Consider the following 17,289-nt stretch of genomic DNA (forward strand, 5'->3'; position numbering starts at 1 on the left):
ATCAACAGATACTCAGCCAAACAAGTGCACGAAATGGTTGACCTCAAACCGGACAAAAAGGACGACGAGTAAAATGCCAAAATGCACACTCTACCCTCCCGTCAAAAAGTGTAGCCCAAAGCATGCTTCTTGCTCAAAGAAAACCTAACCAATAAGCGGGAGCGAAACCCAAAACCTCCTTATACTTACAAAATTTCACCCTTTTCGTGTGAATCGTGCTTCCATCGAACGGCTAAAGAAACGAAAACCCAATCGTGTTACCCACATTCTACCTTAAATCTGTGTTTCTTCCCAAAAAAAAAAACAAAACAAAACAAAGATCGTACTTTTACAATCTACCAAAAAAGGAAAACAAAAAAACGATAAAATCCAAAATCATAGTAGACAGAGAGTGCAGCAGCAGCAGCAGCACAGTGGATGAAGCTCAGTGTGCCTTACGACGCGACAAGCTGACAGTTCATTTCAAAACAACAATCGAGTCAACCTCTCTCTCTCACTCTATCACTTTAACACAAGCCAAGCACATCATCCAAGTAGGCTGATGTAAAGAAAAAAAAAAACAGTGACCCGCAGATTTCCCCCAAACAAACAAGTTAAGAACTACGCAAGATCAAGATCCGCTCCCGGATGCATCCGGTTGATTCCGGTTGCGGAAAAGGTAAGCGAAACTTAAATCTACTTAAAAATACAAAACAAAAACAAATGTTGAGAACTGCGGTGCGGAAAGCGAAAAGCTTTTTCCCAGGCAAAATGCGAATAGTGGACAAACAAAAAAAAAAAGAGGTAGAGCTCCACAGAACGGAAGAAAGCAAGAAACAAACTTTATTTTATTTTTCCTTAGTTAAAATAATTATTTGTGAAGCTTTTGTGATAAGTTTTTTTTTTTCTTTATTTCTATTTTTACTAGATATAATTGCTTATATATATGTATGTATGATTATTACTAGATGGTAGGCCACACAAACATGAGATAGAAAATGAGAAATTCGGATTGAGAAGACGTTCCACACGCCTTCTTTTCAGCCGAGAAAAAGAAGCGAAAGGCATCAGAACACGATCCTAGTAAACAATGAAAAAAAATGAGCAGTATAAACAAATCAAGTGAATGTTCTTTGTAGTGTAATATTATTCAATGATAGAAAGCTAGATCGATCGAGACGAGTGAGCGAAGCATTTTTTTTTCGAATGAGCGTTGTTAGGATTGAGTGAGTTCGCTCGCCCCCTCCCCTCGCTAGGATATTTTTTTCATTTTTTTTTATACAAATCAGCAGTGGAGGGTGGAAGCAGCTGATCTCTACTGCGAGTAAACACACACACACACAAAAAATCAGAGTACTATTCTAGAGCTTAATTTGCAGTTCGTGTTTATATTTAGTTTTATAGAAATCGTCATCGCCGTCTGTGCTAGAGGAGCGTTTGAGAACGAGAGAACGTGGTACACGTGAATCAATCACGTTTGAGTGAGAACGGTGTAGTTAAAATGTAAGTGATTATAAAATAGAAGCAGAAATATTATTGTAAACAGAAAAAAAAGTATCAACAACAACAACAGCAACAAATGTCGATCAGAATAAAAGTAAAACAGTAGAATTGTAAATCAAAGATGGATTCCCTGGAAATGGCGGGGTTGCCAACGCGAAGCGTCGAAGGCACTGCCGCAAGTCACACATTTTCCCGTTGATTCATATTGGTGCGATATTTTTTTTTTACATAAAGGAAAAACGACGGATTTCATCAAAGTATTTATATCGATCGAAGTAGGATTTTAGATTCACGTTTATTTTATTTGTGCCTGTCTTGTGTGACACGCTGGAAGTTGCGGATTACCGCCTTCGTGGCAATTTGCGACCGAACTCGGTGAGGCGTTGTGGAAGGGAATCCATTTTGTTTTATGATGTTTAAAAAAAAATCTAATATGAAGGACTCAGGTTCAATCATCCGAAAATGACCTTTTTTACGGTTTTAATTACTGATTTTGTGAGTGCAATGAGAAGAGGAAATTTGGGTTCTGGACTTTGATGTTGATGTCTGTGCTAGGAAAATACGCTTCTAATTTTTGGGTTCACCTATGTTCCTTGATTTGTTGTCCGTCGATCTTGTTTTCCGTACTAAGCACCAATGCTACCGACGCCAGGGAGGCAGCTCCCACACCTGGACCCTACCTATCAACCCATCAACTCATGAACCGGGGACCAACGGCTTTACTTCCCTTCCTAAGGTTTCGCTTATGCAGACGACGTAATTCTTTTGGCAATTGGCCGTACCTTCAAATCCCTACATAGGAAACTTCAGGCAGCTGTATCGGCCACACAAAGATCGGCGTCCCAGGTGGGATTCGTGCTCTCACATCTACCGACCCTCACACCGTCCATTACAATCAGCCATTAAGTGTAATGGGACCACAATACCTTTCCGGAAGACGGTCACAATACTTGGGGTGCTCTTGGACCGGACGTTAAGCTTCGCTCCTCATTTTAACAATGTACGGAACAGCGGCCGCATAAGACTTAGCTTGTTGCGGAAACTTTCCAGCCCTCATCGTAGTAACAACGGGAACATTATGCTTAGGGTAGCAAAAGCCATCGTCAACAGTAAAATCTTCCACGGAATTGAGATTTTCTGTACGGCTAGTGACCTTTTCATTGCGCGGCTAGGTCCCACATATATATTCAAGCCATCCGTATTGCAGCTGGGCTCCTACCGTCCACTCCTGCGGACTCGGCATGTGTTGAATTCGGTGTTTTGCCTTTCCGGTATCAAGTTGCCCTGGTAAGCAGAACAATAAGCTATTTGGAGAAGACTGTCGGAAACGAAGAAGTCTCTCTCCTCAGAGAGGGGAACAGAGCTCTAAGAAACCTGGCCCATCAGGAGCTCCCCCCAGTGTCGAGACTACATTAGACCGGAACCAGAGGATGGGCAGAACCAAGCCTTCACGTTGACCTCCCGGTTGCTAGACGATTCCAGGCTGGTAACAACTCGCGAGAAATGCACGCATACGTGACTGAACTGCTTCGTAGGAAATACTCCGAGCACAGATATACGGATGGCTCTAAGACCTTGGGAGGAGTCGGCCTTGGAATTGCAGATCCCGCTGACTCCTGGACCAGTGCTCTGTGTTCTATGCGGAAAGTGCGGCAATCTTCCACGCCAGCAAACCGCTCTGTATCCTTTCGGACTCTGCAAGTGTTGGAATCCCAGACATCGTTGGATCCAAGGGATCCAACTGGAAGCTCCGTCGAACACTACCTTCCTATGGATCCTCGGGCATTGCGACACCCGGGGGAATTGTGAAGCAGACCATCTTGCGGCTACGGGCCGATCTGGAAGGCTCGCTACTAAAACCGTTCCAGGACCTGATATCAAGACTTGGATGAAGTTCAAACTTCGGAATGCTTGAGCCCAGGAGTGGGCCACCAAAGGGGAACCGTTCCTCCGTAAAATCAAAACCACCACCAAGTGGCAAGATTCCCCAAACCGTCTTGACCAACTGATTCTTTCTAGTCTCCGCTCAGGACATATTCGGACAACCCACAATATGGGAAGTGCGACTTCGTTCCGAAAACACTGTGATATTTGCAACACAACGATGACGGTAGAGCACCTCTTAGTGAATTTCCCAGGTTTCCAGGGAATTAGGGATCTTTATGGGATCCCGACGAACATTAGAAACGCTTTGGCCAATGACCCTTCAACCGAAGCAACTGTTATATGTTTCATCAAGGACGCCAACATGTATAAGAACATCTGACCTAACTCACTGGCAAGAACCAACCATAAACGACCCACTGCATCGAACCAGGACCAACCTCTATAACTGTTCCATCCAAGTAATCACGATGTTCCATTCAAGTAATCGCAGCAACCTACAGCTGCGACCGAGGTGGAAAAATTAGTCATTCGAAGTGTAGATGTCAACCTGAATAAACGTATAGTTAGAAGCACTCAAACCTTCTTTATTCTTTGAGAAGAACACTTCAGCTGGCGACGAGGATTTTTCTGGAAGCTCACAAGTTCATGAAATTCCAGAATCGAACCGAGGAAAACTTTCTTTATTCTTGAGTGTGCGAAAGTTTGAGTGCTTCTAACTATACGTTTATTCAGGTTGACATCTACACTTCGAATGACTAATTTTTCCATCTCGGTCGCAGCTGTAGGTTGCTGCGATTACTTGAATGGAACATCGTGATTACTTGGATGGAACATCTCCCTTCTTAATTCATCCAGTACTCCTCGAATCTAGCTGGTAAACGAGTCTGCCGGCGTTCCCTTGTTGCTGGCGGAACTGGTACTGGATCTTACTGTGGTGGATTGTCTGCCTCACTATCATCCGAAAAATACTCCGTCTCATCACTTCCAAGCTCTTCATCAACTGGACCAAGTTCGTCGGGCACTGCAGCCGGTATAGTTGCTGGAACGGATGGTACGTCGTTGCTGGAACGGATAGTACCGTCGAAGAATACCGATAACAGACTAGGACCTTGGCTTGGACTAGGATCTGGACCAGATTCGACCGCACGTTGCTTGGCATGAGAACGGATGAGCCGCTGATTATCCTCCAGGAAAACGTTGTAGTTGACTTTTCTGGCACGCTCGATTACTGTGGCAGCCTGCCATTTCCAGGAATTTGCTTGATGGACTTGAGCATATACAGCATCACCCGGAACGAACTGCCTCGAAATCGCTCCATGCTTCTTGTTGAAACGCTGGTTTTGCTCATCTGCTTTCGGTTGTGCTGCGGTAGTAGCATTGACGAAACTGTGCGGACCGGTCGTCCGAACATTATTTCTGCAGGAGACTTTTCACCTAGGTCAGCCGTTGGTGTTGACCTGTAAACTTGCAAAAACGTCTGCAATGCTTCCTCCAGTGTGGACTCTGAATAAACCACCATAACAATGAGCCGACCAAATGCACCAAACCAGGAACATCTACTAACTACGACAGCACCTCGACAGCCAACTCTGATAAACAAATATTCTGTTACCAGGGAGGTCTCTTCTGGACTGTCTTAATTAGTGGGTCCCCACCTCATTAACACTATAACTAGGGGGACCCTTCTGGCTCCCCACCGCAATTTCAAACTCTGTCACTAGGGGGGACCCCTTCTGGATTCCCAAATATTCGTCAAGATATGAACCAACCTCTGCCTGAAAGTCTCGCTAATAAAGATAACCTAACCTAACCATTCCTAAGGAAGCCGTGCTCAGAGATGTTATGCCTCAGAACACCCCGGCGGCGCCGACTGAGATTGAACCCAGACCACTACACCACCGGCGCCGATGTGGTGACTCGTTTGCAAACGTCAAATTTTACAATTGAATTTGAATCACCAGGGATCCCACTTTAATCAACAATGTGCAAAGATCCGTATTTTTCTTCTCAAAAACATCGTCTGAGTAGAGTGACCTTCGGTATTCGTAATCTAGAGCACTCGTTATGGAACGCTTGTTTTATGGCTATTCGAATAAATGAAACAGCCGTCAATACTTTCTTCACAGAATTCCCTTTATTCAATCCTCATTTTGCTTCTTCTCATCGTGTCCATATCCATACGGGCCAGGATATCCAGGTCCCGGATATCCTACCGGCCCATACGGATACCCTCCCGGATAGGTTTGCGGTCCTCCATAGCCGCCATAGACGGGATATCCTCCGATCATCCCATTCGGATAATAACCGGTGGGATAGTACGCTCCACTTGGATAGACGACCGGACCACCAGGCAGTCCCCCGGCATTTCCGAAAGTCGGAATCGGAAACGGTAGCGCTATCGGAGGGCTCGTACCGGCGGTGGATCCATCCGAACAACGATACATCCGCTTAAGCTTCTCGATGTCGCTAGGCGAGAAACCCTCTCGCTGACCCATTTTTGCACCATTGGTGGAACGCTGCAAGAAGTCGGAAGAACAATAAAACAGTGGGTTTAGCAACGGCAGTGAGTTTATTAATTTTGTTTTGTTCGGGTTCTTAATGGGCTAGGATGAAGTAAATGAGGCAACAGGTTCCATTTTGTTCACAACGGCTTTCGAGTGAATTATTCGTGATGAGTGTTCTATTCTTCTGCGGCTGCATTGGATGTGGCATTGTTTTCGTTGTCACCGAAGGCAGCCCCAATAAGGTTTCCGATGAATCCAACAACCTGAGCTCCGGTTGGGCCGTTTCCAGGACGTTTGTTCGGTCTAGCCGGTCTGACCGGTCGCTGTGGCTTCGGTGCTACCGATATACTGGAGCTACTGCCACCTCCCTTACAGCCGTACATTCCGTTGAGCTTATTTATGTCCCCCTTGGAGAACCCATTCCGCTGACCCATCTTGTTGCCACCGGATTTCTGTGAAGTGAATAGTGAACAGTGTAACATACACACAAATTGAGGTTATAGTACAACATTGACACAACGCCAGGGGCTACCCAAAACTCTTATTTGCACTCAATACCAAATGGAATTTATTCTACTACATGAAACTTTAAAAAACACAGTGTAAATGTTGAGGTAGTTGATGTGTCCGTTTGATCTTCCTGTACCAGGGTGTCTAATACTGTCTGCCACCAAAGAGAGTGTCCCCGATGTTACTTGCAGTTGTACATGAGATTGATCTTGCGCAGGTCAAACTTGCTAAAACCGTCCCGCTGTCCCATCACACCGGAGAAGGATTTCTGTAGAGACAAGAGAGAGTAACACCAAAACCGTAAACATTCACACATACACGCGCTTTTATAGTTTAGTACACACGAACACAAACGAAACCACTTCATAACCTCCAAACCAAACAAACAAAACCCCCTTCCTGCTCACCTTCGCCACAATAGTAGGCTGCCCGTTGGACGAGAACGCCTTTTCCGAGTAGTGCATCACGCTTCCGTAGTCGTACTGCACCCCAAATCCGTCCGTAGTGCCGGTCTTGGCCTTGGAGAAGTTGTTTTCCGTTCCCCGCTGGATGTTCTGCGACTGGATGCGCACCCAATCGTCCCGCTCGGATCGGTTCTGTTCGTGCAGGAAGCCGAGTGCGTGCATCAGCTCGTGGACGATCGTACCGACCTTGGTGGTGCAACCGGGCATCTGCAGGTTGACTTCCTGTTTGCCGCCGATTCGTCCCACGCTGGACCAACATCCGGTACTGCTGCTCTCAATCGAAATGTAATCCCGCTCGCCCATGTGCGCAACGAATTTGATGCAGGTGTTCTTGTGATATTCATTGATGGCGGCCTCGATCATCTGCATCTCGTTGGCCCCTGTTGGAAGGAGAAGGGGGTGGGGTGGGGTGCACACCCGTTTTTAAGTCAGTATTTTAGAACAACAGTCCTTATCGAAAGTTTTCAGGCGACATATTTGTGCATATATTTAGTCCCTGGACTTGACCCAAGGGGTCACTGGAGGTGATTACCTAGTCTTTTAAGAGGTAATGCATATATTGATTATGATTTTGTGACAAGCAATGCATTAGGTAAAGGAAAAATGTGACGAAAGGGGGGAGAGTGGCTTTAATTTTTCCTCAATTTAGCGTGACATAATAAATGGATCGCCCCTAAGTTGAACGTCAAACTTGGTCGTTCGCCCTTCATGCCTTCTCTAGTCGACGTCAAAGGATTTTGTGGTTAAAGTCATGCAAACTAGACCTATGCTATAGATCGTCTGCTGTTGAATGCCTTCCCCTTGCATCAGTGTCTTGGAGTTGTCCCAAGGGTTCTATTGCATTAATTCACAGGTTTTCTACAGTTCACCTTCAACTCCTGGGAGCTAACCCACAATACCTCTAGAATTAATCCAGGAGACCTATGGCCTCAAGTTCGTTGAATTGTCGTAAAAGTCCTGTGAACATGACCCACAAGCAAGGAATCAAAACTATCTCAAAATAATGATATAATCTTCTTCCCTTTTGTCATGAAAAACTGATTTTGAAATATAGCTCGCTCGGACCTGTAGAAGGAAACGACCAAATTGACAAGCTGTTTCACGAAGTAACGCCGAAGATGATACCCGTGTGTTAATGGGAATTTTTTGGAGATGGTTGGAAATGCTATCTAACATGAAGCTTTATACCCCGGACAGACTATGACTTATATCATGTAATATAGCTGTCTTGCAATGAACACTCATACATCTAGTTTTCACTAGAAATCCAATGTATAAGTGCTCATTGCAAGACAGCCTATATTACATGATAAAGCCATAGTCTGTCCAGGGTATTAGCATAGAGGTAACTCTAAGACCACTGGGTCCCGAAGAAAATCATTATTATTTTTGGCTCACTCAGTACCAGAACAACGGTCCCAAGCAGTCCCAAGCTATTTCACTCACCCCTGCATGTTCTGCATGAATCCACACACCCCTGATGTTATCTGTCAAACTTTCATAGCGAATCAAAACAAACATAGTGTAGTAATAAAATTTCAACTAGAATAGGGTACGTTAATCGTTTGCTTGGGACCAATAGGCTACTAAAGTGGTGAGCCAATTTAAAATCGTTAGTTTCGTATTGATTGTTGGTATTAGCATAGAGGTAACTCTAAGACCAGAACGTCCCGAAGAAACTTGCTCAACTTTTTGGCTCAGCTCTGGTACTATCTTCGGTCCCAAGCTAATCGATGCACCCCTCGAAACATGGGAAAAACAACGAACCCCTCATATTATCTGTCAAACTTTCATAGAGAATCAAAACAAATATAGTGTAGTACTAGAATTCCGACTAGAATGGGATACGTTAATCATTTACTTGGGACCAATAGGCTAGTCAAGTAGTGAGCCAATTTCAAATCGATATTTTCGTATTGATTGTTGGTATTAGTGTGATAATTCACACCGTTTATTAGCTAGAGAATGGTCTTAGAAGAGGGTAGGTAGATAGTTCCGATAGAGTACGACAGTATGAAAATTGAATAGAAGTTGAAAATGAGCGAAGGTCCATTAATGCGACAGTGCAAGTCCAACGCACACTTCTTTGCCTAATACCCCGTTCACATTACAGCGTATATCACGTGATATACGCTGTCTTGCAATGAGCACTCATACATCTAGTTTTCACTGGAAATCCTATGTATGAGTGCTCATTACAAGACAGCTTATATTACGTGATATAGGCTGTAATGTGAACGGGGTGTAATCCGGAACTATCTACCTACCCTCTTTTAAGACCATTATCACACTAAAGCTTGACGTTAGATAGCATTTCCAACCAACTCTGGAGATAGCAAACATCGCGTATGAAGTAACATAAAAACACTTTGAATGGGAACTTTTAGTTATGTCTTTTCTCGATTCCGATCAAGCTATATCCTCAGTTTAAGTTTAAGTTTCATGTCGGTTTGTCGGTGGTAGTAGCAAGCAAGCGTTTTGTCTTTATCGCTGGTTGCTTTATGTGTTTGGATTCATTGCCCACAAGTCTTCTGAACTAGACCTACTAAAAAGAGGTACGTAACGGTATGTTATCTGCTGTACGGAAAAACCAGTAACGCTGGTAGATCACCTTTTCGTGGTGCGTTATTGGTATAAGATCTACCACAGGACCCTAGTCCTAACAACTTGAACAGGATTTTTCACTAATCACTTTAAAAAAAAACACATACAGGGGTATTCAACTCCGCACACCTTAATCTGTGTCAAGAGTTTTGGCAGTGCCGAAAGCTGTGCCAACCGTTGTGCCGATCATTCCGAAGTAGGCCGAAGTGTATCAATCAAGGTGTCAATATCCCATGAGTTTGGCAACTCTGAAGTTAGACTGTTGTGATTATGTTTACATTTTCCAGTTATCTAATTCATGATCATGGCAAATATTAAGCTTCATTCTCATTAGAATGAGAGCGGATTGGGCAGTGGAAGAGAAACTGGAAGCAATACAACCTTTACGGAAACGGAACGGTGGACGAAATTTTCACCAGCTGCCAGTAAAATGATCCCCGACAAAATCAAACCCAGAACTCGAACGGACGGAAGTTTACTCCCACCCAAGCCTGTCGTATCGTAGATTATAATGTCACCCAATTACACACGTTCAAGCCTATCAAGTTCACTTTCCACTAGGTACCACAAATCAAAACCAATGGCCAACCACCAGTGAAAGCCATCAAATGTCCACCCACTTCATATCTGTCGTACCTCGGAAATGGTGCACGATCCAGATAAACTTCGCATCTGCAGTTCAACTATACCCTGTGGTTGTTGTTGTTCATCTGCACTCCCATGGGATCTTGCTGAACAGCAATTTACTAAGTGTCGTCATGCGTCATGCACTTTCCAGATTGAGCAAGGCCTTATAATTGATTGATTGGTAGGCCACCCCTCGCACCGGATCCTTTTGAGACGAACTAGCGCATCAGAAGAGATCGGTGATGATGGGGTGTACTCACGGAATAAAATGTAATTTCTGATTGCATTGATCTGTTCCTATCAATCCTATTCTGTCCTATACAGATCTGATGGAATATTTGGGGTTAATACGTATCGACATCACCCAACTGGGACTTGTTTGGACATCCCTATAAAGTCCTGTGGATTTCCGTATCGAAGTCCATACCAATTGAAACCAATGACTGGCAAGGATACCTAAGGAAAAACTTAGGAGAAAACGATACAATTTTCATGCCGGAAGACCCTTGGCAAGACCGGGATTCCAACTTGGCCGAAATACAAAACCCATCACCCACAGGCCCTATGATGTGGTTTTTTTTTTATCGTTCGTTCTGCATAACAACCTTGTAAAACAAAACGAAAATCCTCCGCAACTGGCACAATATTGTCGTCGTTCAGAGGCATTTGACCAACCGTTGCTGGAGGACACCCATTTTGACCATCTCGACTGTCGTATCGACCCTCTCGACCGATCATGGTGTGGAAGAACTCTGTCGGTTGGAAAGCTATTCTGGACGAAACCTCAAGCCGCTGGGATTTTCGCGACGAATCGGATGAGATAAACACTTAGTGCAGACAGGTTCAGGCAAAACTCAAGCATTTTTCTGGAATCCGAACCCAATGTGAACCCCAATGGAGTAAACAAAGAAGTCAGTGATGTCGTTTTATATTATGTCGATTGTATCCCACTTATCAACGTTTGTCCTAAAGAGCCGAATAGCTGCGCCATGCTGTGTTTCGGCACAGTGTGCAGAGTTGATTACCCCTTGCATATAGTCCTTGTTAAGGACTGAACACAATGTTAGCAGCATAGCGGCATAGCGGTAAGCGCAAATTTTCCATTAGAGATTTAAACGTTCGGTTGTATTGGTACGATATGTGAGAGCGTGTTAGTGAAATAAAGGAAAATACATAACAAATCGCTGTCAAACTCATTGTGACAGATCTAATTTCATTCAATGTTTAGTTTAGCCAGAGGAAAATAATAAACAACACCCGCTAGGGTGCATGCGTTAAACGTCACTAATCTCTTTACACTGAAATCCGTTTGACAACCCACAATAAACGCGTTGCGGCATTGTACTAAAACGCGTTTTTTTTCCATATTTTGGAAAAACGTGGTGCGGTTGAGCGGCAGCCTGTTTTCAGTTGTATTTTTTTTTTCGCCATTTCAGGGAGAGTTGCCTAAATTACATCACCTGGAAAATACACTGAAGCTTCACATTACTAGGCCATTACCTCTGATTGCTGGTTCATGATTGAAAAATCCTGACACAGGATGAAATTTTACTTCTTTGTTCAGTGGAATAGTCCGTTTTACGAAATGACAGGAGCTGGTTTGCCTGACAGATTTTGATGGTATTGACACCGGCTGTTAGGTCTGTACCATTTCTGCATTAGCATAATTGTGTGGCATGTACAGTCATACTCTATGCCCAGGGGAAGTCGCGAAATTTTCCAACCCGAAAAATGCCTAGATCGGACCGGGAATCAAACACAGCCACCCCCAGCATGATCTTGCTTTGTAGTTGCGCTTTTACCGACTGAGCTAAGGGAGGCCTTTGTGTAGTCTGTGAAAACAACTGAGGAGGGACCACCAGGGCACCCAATTGAAGCGATTTGGATGGGGAGAGTGAAAATATCAACTCGCTGTTGCTAACATTTCGTGGATAAAGGGCGGGATCTTCTTCCCATTCATTGGGGCTCGTTTTCCGACCAATTGACTGATCAAGTTGTTAGAAGGAGATTCTTAATTCCCAAAGAGATGAGTAGGCGAATTGCCGATCAATCCATCCATTCGTTTTTGGCCCTTCATACAGCGATTTGCCGAAATCGAAATTGTTATCCATTAACCTCGAGCCCGCCACGAGTAATTGGTACCCAATACTAACCTAGAACTACTGCTGTTTAAAATGTAAATTCAAGCATTACTGATTTTGGCTCTACAAAGTGTCACACACGACTGAGCCTAGTAAATAAACGAACTAGTTAAAAAAAAGTTCAATAGTGAGGAGAGCCCACAGCTATCCGATTAGTTTCCGTGCTACAATGAGTGTAGACCACTATCACCATCATCATCACTATCCTCTGTTAATAACTAATGATGGAAAGCAGTTAATGCGTAATTTCCGACAGATGTCACCATAAGCGCTGAAACCATTTCCATCGTCACTTGTGCAGTGAAAATTGTCACCTAGGGTGAGGCGACTCCGATGTCAATTATAGACCTTTTTGACGTTTAATCGTCTTTCTCTATCTAGCACACATGGATGAATGCACAGTTTGTTTTCCCACTAATCTGTTTCCCTCTTGCTCGCACTCGTTCGATTTAAACGGTGCAGTAGTGTGCGCCGATTAAACGTCAAAAAGCTCTATACAAGGTCTGGCCCAACCGGCTTATTGGTATTAGTGAAATGTGGAAATGTTTAGTGGTGTTTGTATTTCATCGCAATGTTTATCTTTTTACACGTAACAGCTGTTTTCTGTGACGACACGTCTGCCATTCGCAGTATGGAATGTTGTGCTGCCGTGACATCGTCATTCGCTTGTTCAGCAATGTTTACAACATTTTTGCTTCTAGCACCAGCAAGCTGCCTATTGTTCCTTGTATGATTGACATAAAGGGCGAACACGAAATTATTGCGACACATTCAACAGGGCATAACTTTTTTACCATTGGGTAAAAATCAACCAAATTTTGCACACTTTCTCATTGATGTGTATTGTGTACATGCTGTCAAACTCGAAGTCGTGTTTTTCGATTCAACGAAAATGGAGGTGAACCAACGCGAGTTGAGAGAACAAATTCTTTCCAAAAACCTGGAATTTCCTGACCTGTCACACCGGCAGTTGGGAAAAATATTGAACATTCACCATTCAACCGTCATTGAAGCGGTTCCAGGAGCGGTTGACGTTGGACCACGGCAAAGGAGCTGGAAGAAAACCGGGACCTGAGAAACAAAAAGACGGAGGGAAAGGTGAAGCGGATGATTAAAGAAAATCCCAACGTCTCAAGCCGTGATTTGACTAAAAAGATCGGCATGTCGCAGAGCTACGTCCAGAATGCAAAGAAGAGAGCTGGACTACATACATACAAGGTACAGAACTTCCCAAACCGCGATGAGCGGCAACAATCGACGGCTAAAACTCGGGCACGGAAGCTCTACGAGAAGATGCTGACAAAATATGGCTGCTGTGTGATGGACGACGAAACGTATATAAAAGCCGATTTTAAGCAAATTCCGGGGTTGGAGTTTTTCACCGGCAAGAGCAAGTTCGATGTGGACGACAAATTTAAGAAGAAGAAAATGTCGAAGTTCGCCTCCAAATATCTCATTTGGCAGGCCATCTGCTCTTGCGGACTGAGGAGTGAGCCTTTCGTGACAAAGGGCACAGTAAATGGCGAGATCTACAAATCTGAGTGCCTCGAGAAGCGCCTTTTGCCGTTCTTGCAGCAGCACGACGAAGCTCCGCTATTTTGGCCAGATTTGGCATCATGCCACTATTCTAAAAGTGTCCTGGAGTGGTATGAGGCCAATTCTGTCCATTTTGTTCCAAAGGACATGAATCCGCCAAACTGTCCGGAGCTGCGCCCGGTGGAGCAGTACTGGGCAATAATGAAGCGGGAACTTCGGAAGAGCAAGAAGACAGTCAAAGACGAGAAGGACATGTTAAGAAAATGGAAAAAAAACTGTGAAACTGGTACCGGATGACACTGTAAAGACTTTGATGGAGGGCATCAAGCGAAAATGCGTTCAATTTTACACTCAAGGTTCCATCGATTAACTTTTCTTTTGATTTTTGAAGTAAATATATGTATAAAACTACCCTAAAATTTTGGTTTGATTCTAAACATTATAAGAAAATTGGCATGATATTTTCGGTGTCGCAATAATTTCGTGTTCGCCCTTTAGAGGCGACTCTCCGTGCAAATCAGATGGAGAATCACTTCACCCGAGGTGGCAATTGTCACTACACCATCACTTCACTGTCACCTCAACTCACACGTCGCGCAGAATAGGACTAAACTGCTTTGATCTGAGACTTCCCTTACCTCAGGTAGTAAAGATGCAGAGCTTTAAAACAAGACTAGGAGCAATTTTTCAGATTGGAAATGTTTTGATTTCCTACAGAATTTTGCCAATGCAAAAATGACAATTCAATTAAAAACTGTTGAGGACATGCGTGAAGCTCTAGTTGAAACGTAACAACCAAATAAGAAGAAGAATACATCTCTGAACAACGAATCCCAAACAACAATAGAAAATCGGTTTAGATGCACATAACAATTCTAAATAGAGTTGGAATTAGGGCGTAACAGCTTTTGTAAACAATGATTTCTAGAAACTCAAGGCGCGCCCACGCAAATCAATATCACCATTAGGTAGGGGAAGTCTTGCCCTACCCGTTGGTTATGTTGGTTTGCGTGGGAACGCCTTGAATTCTTATAAATCTTCTACAGAAGTCATTGTGTGCTGTTAGGTCCTAATTCCAGCTCTATCTAGAATTATTCTCTAAAATGCGTTAAGACTAGTAAAAATCTGGACGGCTATGGTTTGATAAACGAACAGTTAAGTTCCCATATTAACATTTGATCTATACAAAACTCAACACTCACGGAAGTTTCCATTGATCTCGAAAGGCACTACACCACCGGGCCAGCGCGAACTCTTGTCCGCCAATCCATTCCGGCCGGCCGGCCTATTGATCAGCATATCACCGCCGACGTACGAACCCAGCTCCTCCGGATTCACTCCATCCTTGTCCGGATCGTAACTGTTGACCAACTTTCCAACTTCCTCATTCGGTTCACCGTAAATCTCCAGCCCCAGATGGGACAGATCGATTTCACCGTCATCACCGTCCACCGCGTTCTCATCCCGTAGGATCACATTCGATTCCACCGCCAGCACCAGCCACGTGGCCACTAGCACCAACAATGCGTTTCGCGACATCACTATTTTCACTTTGCTACTTTTACTTGACGTATTTAGTAACAGTATTGACTGAACTTGATCGTCACTGAGCGAACACCAGGTGGGAACTGATTACTAACTCAGCGACCCGGCTACCTATTTATATGGAAGTGAAAATGAAATGAATTCACTTTTCCATTTCTCCCTATTAATTTGATATACTGAAAAAGAAAAACAAGACAACAACGCAAGCGTAGATTCTTTTTCCCTTCAACTTGTTGTCACCCACCCAAGTCGTTACGATCGTCGTTCAAGAACGCAGTTCCAAGAACCGCCCGCTTTGGGCCTACTAAGGATCGCCGCCGTTCTTGTTCTAAAGAGTGCAAGCAACAACAAAAAATACTACGATGTGTTCTTTTCATTGACCGATAAGACGCGACTACGCCGTCGGTTTCCAGCAGTTCACGATGAAATGTTACCACAAATTGGGGAAATACAATTCAAAATCCAAAGCCTACCGCGGTGATCCACAGTGACAAACAGAGACATGGTGTAAACAGTCCCGATTTTGTCGTGTCCAACATTCTAATAAAGAAAAAAAAACCTAAATCAAAGAAAGGTTGGGTTCTACAATTTCGGGAAGTGCTTAAACTTGAACCTCGGCGACGGCGCTGTTAACCGGTTGTAAAACGGTAGTAATGAAAGCTGCTCGAAATTTTCGCACATCCTTATCAGTAATAGCTTTATGATTGATTGTTAACCTCGTACTCGCGGTTCGCACAGAAGGAGGTCGAATCTGGTTGTTGTACTACTACTGGTACTACTAACTGATAACCTTTCTTTTTCTTCTTACAGGAGGTGAGTGACTGTTGAAGGTGCTTCGGATCAGCTTCTCAGTAGAGGGTAAGTACCAACAGTTTAGGGAAATTTGAAACACGAAAAAATTGGTTGCTCCAGATTCTACCTTAGCCTAAATTTGTACGAACGGGTTTCTTATCTCCTTGACGACGGTGCGGGGGTTTCGTTCTTAATTATGCACGGGGTAGTAAAACTTCAATTAGTAATAGTCTGTTCTTTTTTTTATGAATTCACGCTTCAGTGAAGCCTTGGCTTAGTTCTAAATTTTTAACCCGTAAAAGCGGAAGGATTAATACAAATTGATATTGTTTTACAACCGCCATTTCCGGGGGAACAATACAAAGTCACAAATCTACTTAAAAACAAATAAACATTTAACAAGAGGAAAGTTCCCAAAAGCAGGTGATAGTGAATTATTACTGTTTGCTGTCAGCCCAGTTCCTTAGCGAGTGAACTTTCAGCCAGCGTCCGTCGTCGTGAGCGGTATTGTCCCATATGAATACGTTTGCCATTATTATCAACAGAGGGCAGGGCTAAGTAATTGAATTAATTAGCACTGATTGGGTTGGGGTGGTGGTGATTTGTGACGAACGATTCCTTTGACTTCTTGAATGGTGCGCTGTTCGAGAAACTGGTTTACAACTCATCATAGTCATCAATCGGTGGTGGTTGCTGCTTGTTTTACATTGTTCAAGTTTTGTTCTTCGCATTTTATTCTTCTAGGCTTTTACACTCTGTAGCGAGCGTTTTGCTGATTCTCAACTTAATTTTCTAGATGCACTTTCACAGTTATTAATGGAGAGCATTGTGTGGCAAGCACAATGATACTCTCTGTCCAAGGTAGTCGAGAAAATTTCCAATCCGAAAGATTTCCTTGACCGGACCGAGAATCGAACCCGCCGCCTCCTGCGCTTGGTGATGCCGTGCCTTCGCTGAGTAAGCTATCTGAGGCCCTTCATTTCTACAAGCTACTAATAACTTCAGAATGATGATTTAGTTTATCATCACATTCCGACTAAAGAGCCTGAATTTATAAAGAGACGACATGTCAAAATTGGAACAATCGGTTATCTGTCAAAGTCATAGGAAAAGTCATTCCAATCGAGCAGAAGACCTGTCAAATGGATAAGATTTCACCTCTTTATAAATTCAGGCTCTTTAATTCCGACGATTTTC

At 43.7% G+C, this 17,289-nt stretch overlaps 2 protein-coding genes across 3 annotated transcripts in view; one reads left to right on the forward strand and one right to left on the reverse strand.

Moving 5' to 3' along the window:
* The window catches only part of LOC135713815 (ETS-like protein pointed), a 35,271-nt gene extending 33,720 nt beyond the window's left edge, over positions 1-1,551 (forward strand). The window contains exon 5 of the mRNA XM_065237049.1: positions 9-1,551. Coding sequence (XP_065093121.1) covers positions 9-72 — 64 coding nt within the window. The 3' untranslated portion in view covers positions 73-1,551. The remainder of the gene's footprint in view (positions 1-8) is intronic.
* Positions 1,552-5,955: 4,404 nt separating this feature from the next.
* LOC135713816 (zinc metalloproteinase nas-4-like) lies at positions 5,956-15,303 on the reverse strand. Of its 2 annotated transcripts, none has more exons than XM_065237050.1 (3): positions 14,958-15,303; positions 6,791-7,227; positions 5,956-6,325 (listed from the first exon to the last, which is right to left on the reverse strand). In XM_065237050.1, exons 1-3 carry the CDS (start codon positions 15,292-15,294, stop codon positions 6,050-6,052), a joined length of 1,050 nt encoding a protein of 349 aa, XP_065093122.1. In that variant the 5' UTR covers positions 15,295-15,303; the 3' UTR covers positions 5,956-6,049. The 2 variants fall into 2 exon arrangements, with proteins under 2 accessions (XP_065093122.1, XP_065093123.1); XM_065237051.1 differs by lacking the exon at positions 5,956-6,325 and adding an exon at positions 6,446-6,651.
* Between the last annotated feature and the right edge of the window lie 1,986 nt (positions 15,304-17,289).

This window comes from Ochlerotatus camptorhynchus, unplaced genomic scaffold, assembly GCF_037179485.1.
Source record: "Ochlerotatus camptorhynchus isolate MF236.1 unplaced genomic scaffold, CSIRO-AGI_Acam_v1.1 ptg000583l, whole genome shotgun sequence".
NCBI lineage: Eukaryota > Metazoa > Arthropoda > Insecta > Diptera > Culicidae > Ochlerotatus > Ochlerotatus camptorhynchus.

Bases quoted from the DNA above. Each gene is read 5' to 3' on its own strand.
- LOC135713816 (XM_065237050.1), bottom strand. From the start codon at position 15,294: ATGTCGCGAAACGCATTGTTGGTGCTAGTGGCCACGTGGCTGGTGCTG. The intron at 7,228-14,957 runs GTGAGTGTTGAG...TCCTTCCAACAG, and splicing joins CGAGATCAATGGAAACTTCC to GGGCCAACGAGATGCAGATG. The intron at 6,326-6,790 runs GTGAGCAGGAAG...TTCACTTCACAG, and splicing joins AGCCTACTATTGTGGCGAAG to AAATCCGGTGGCAACAAGAT.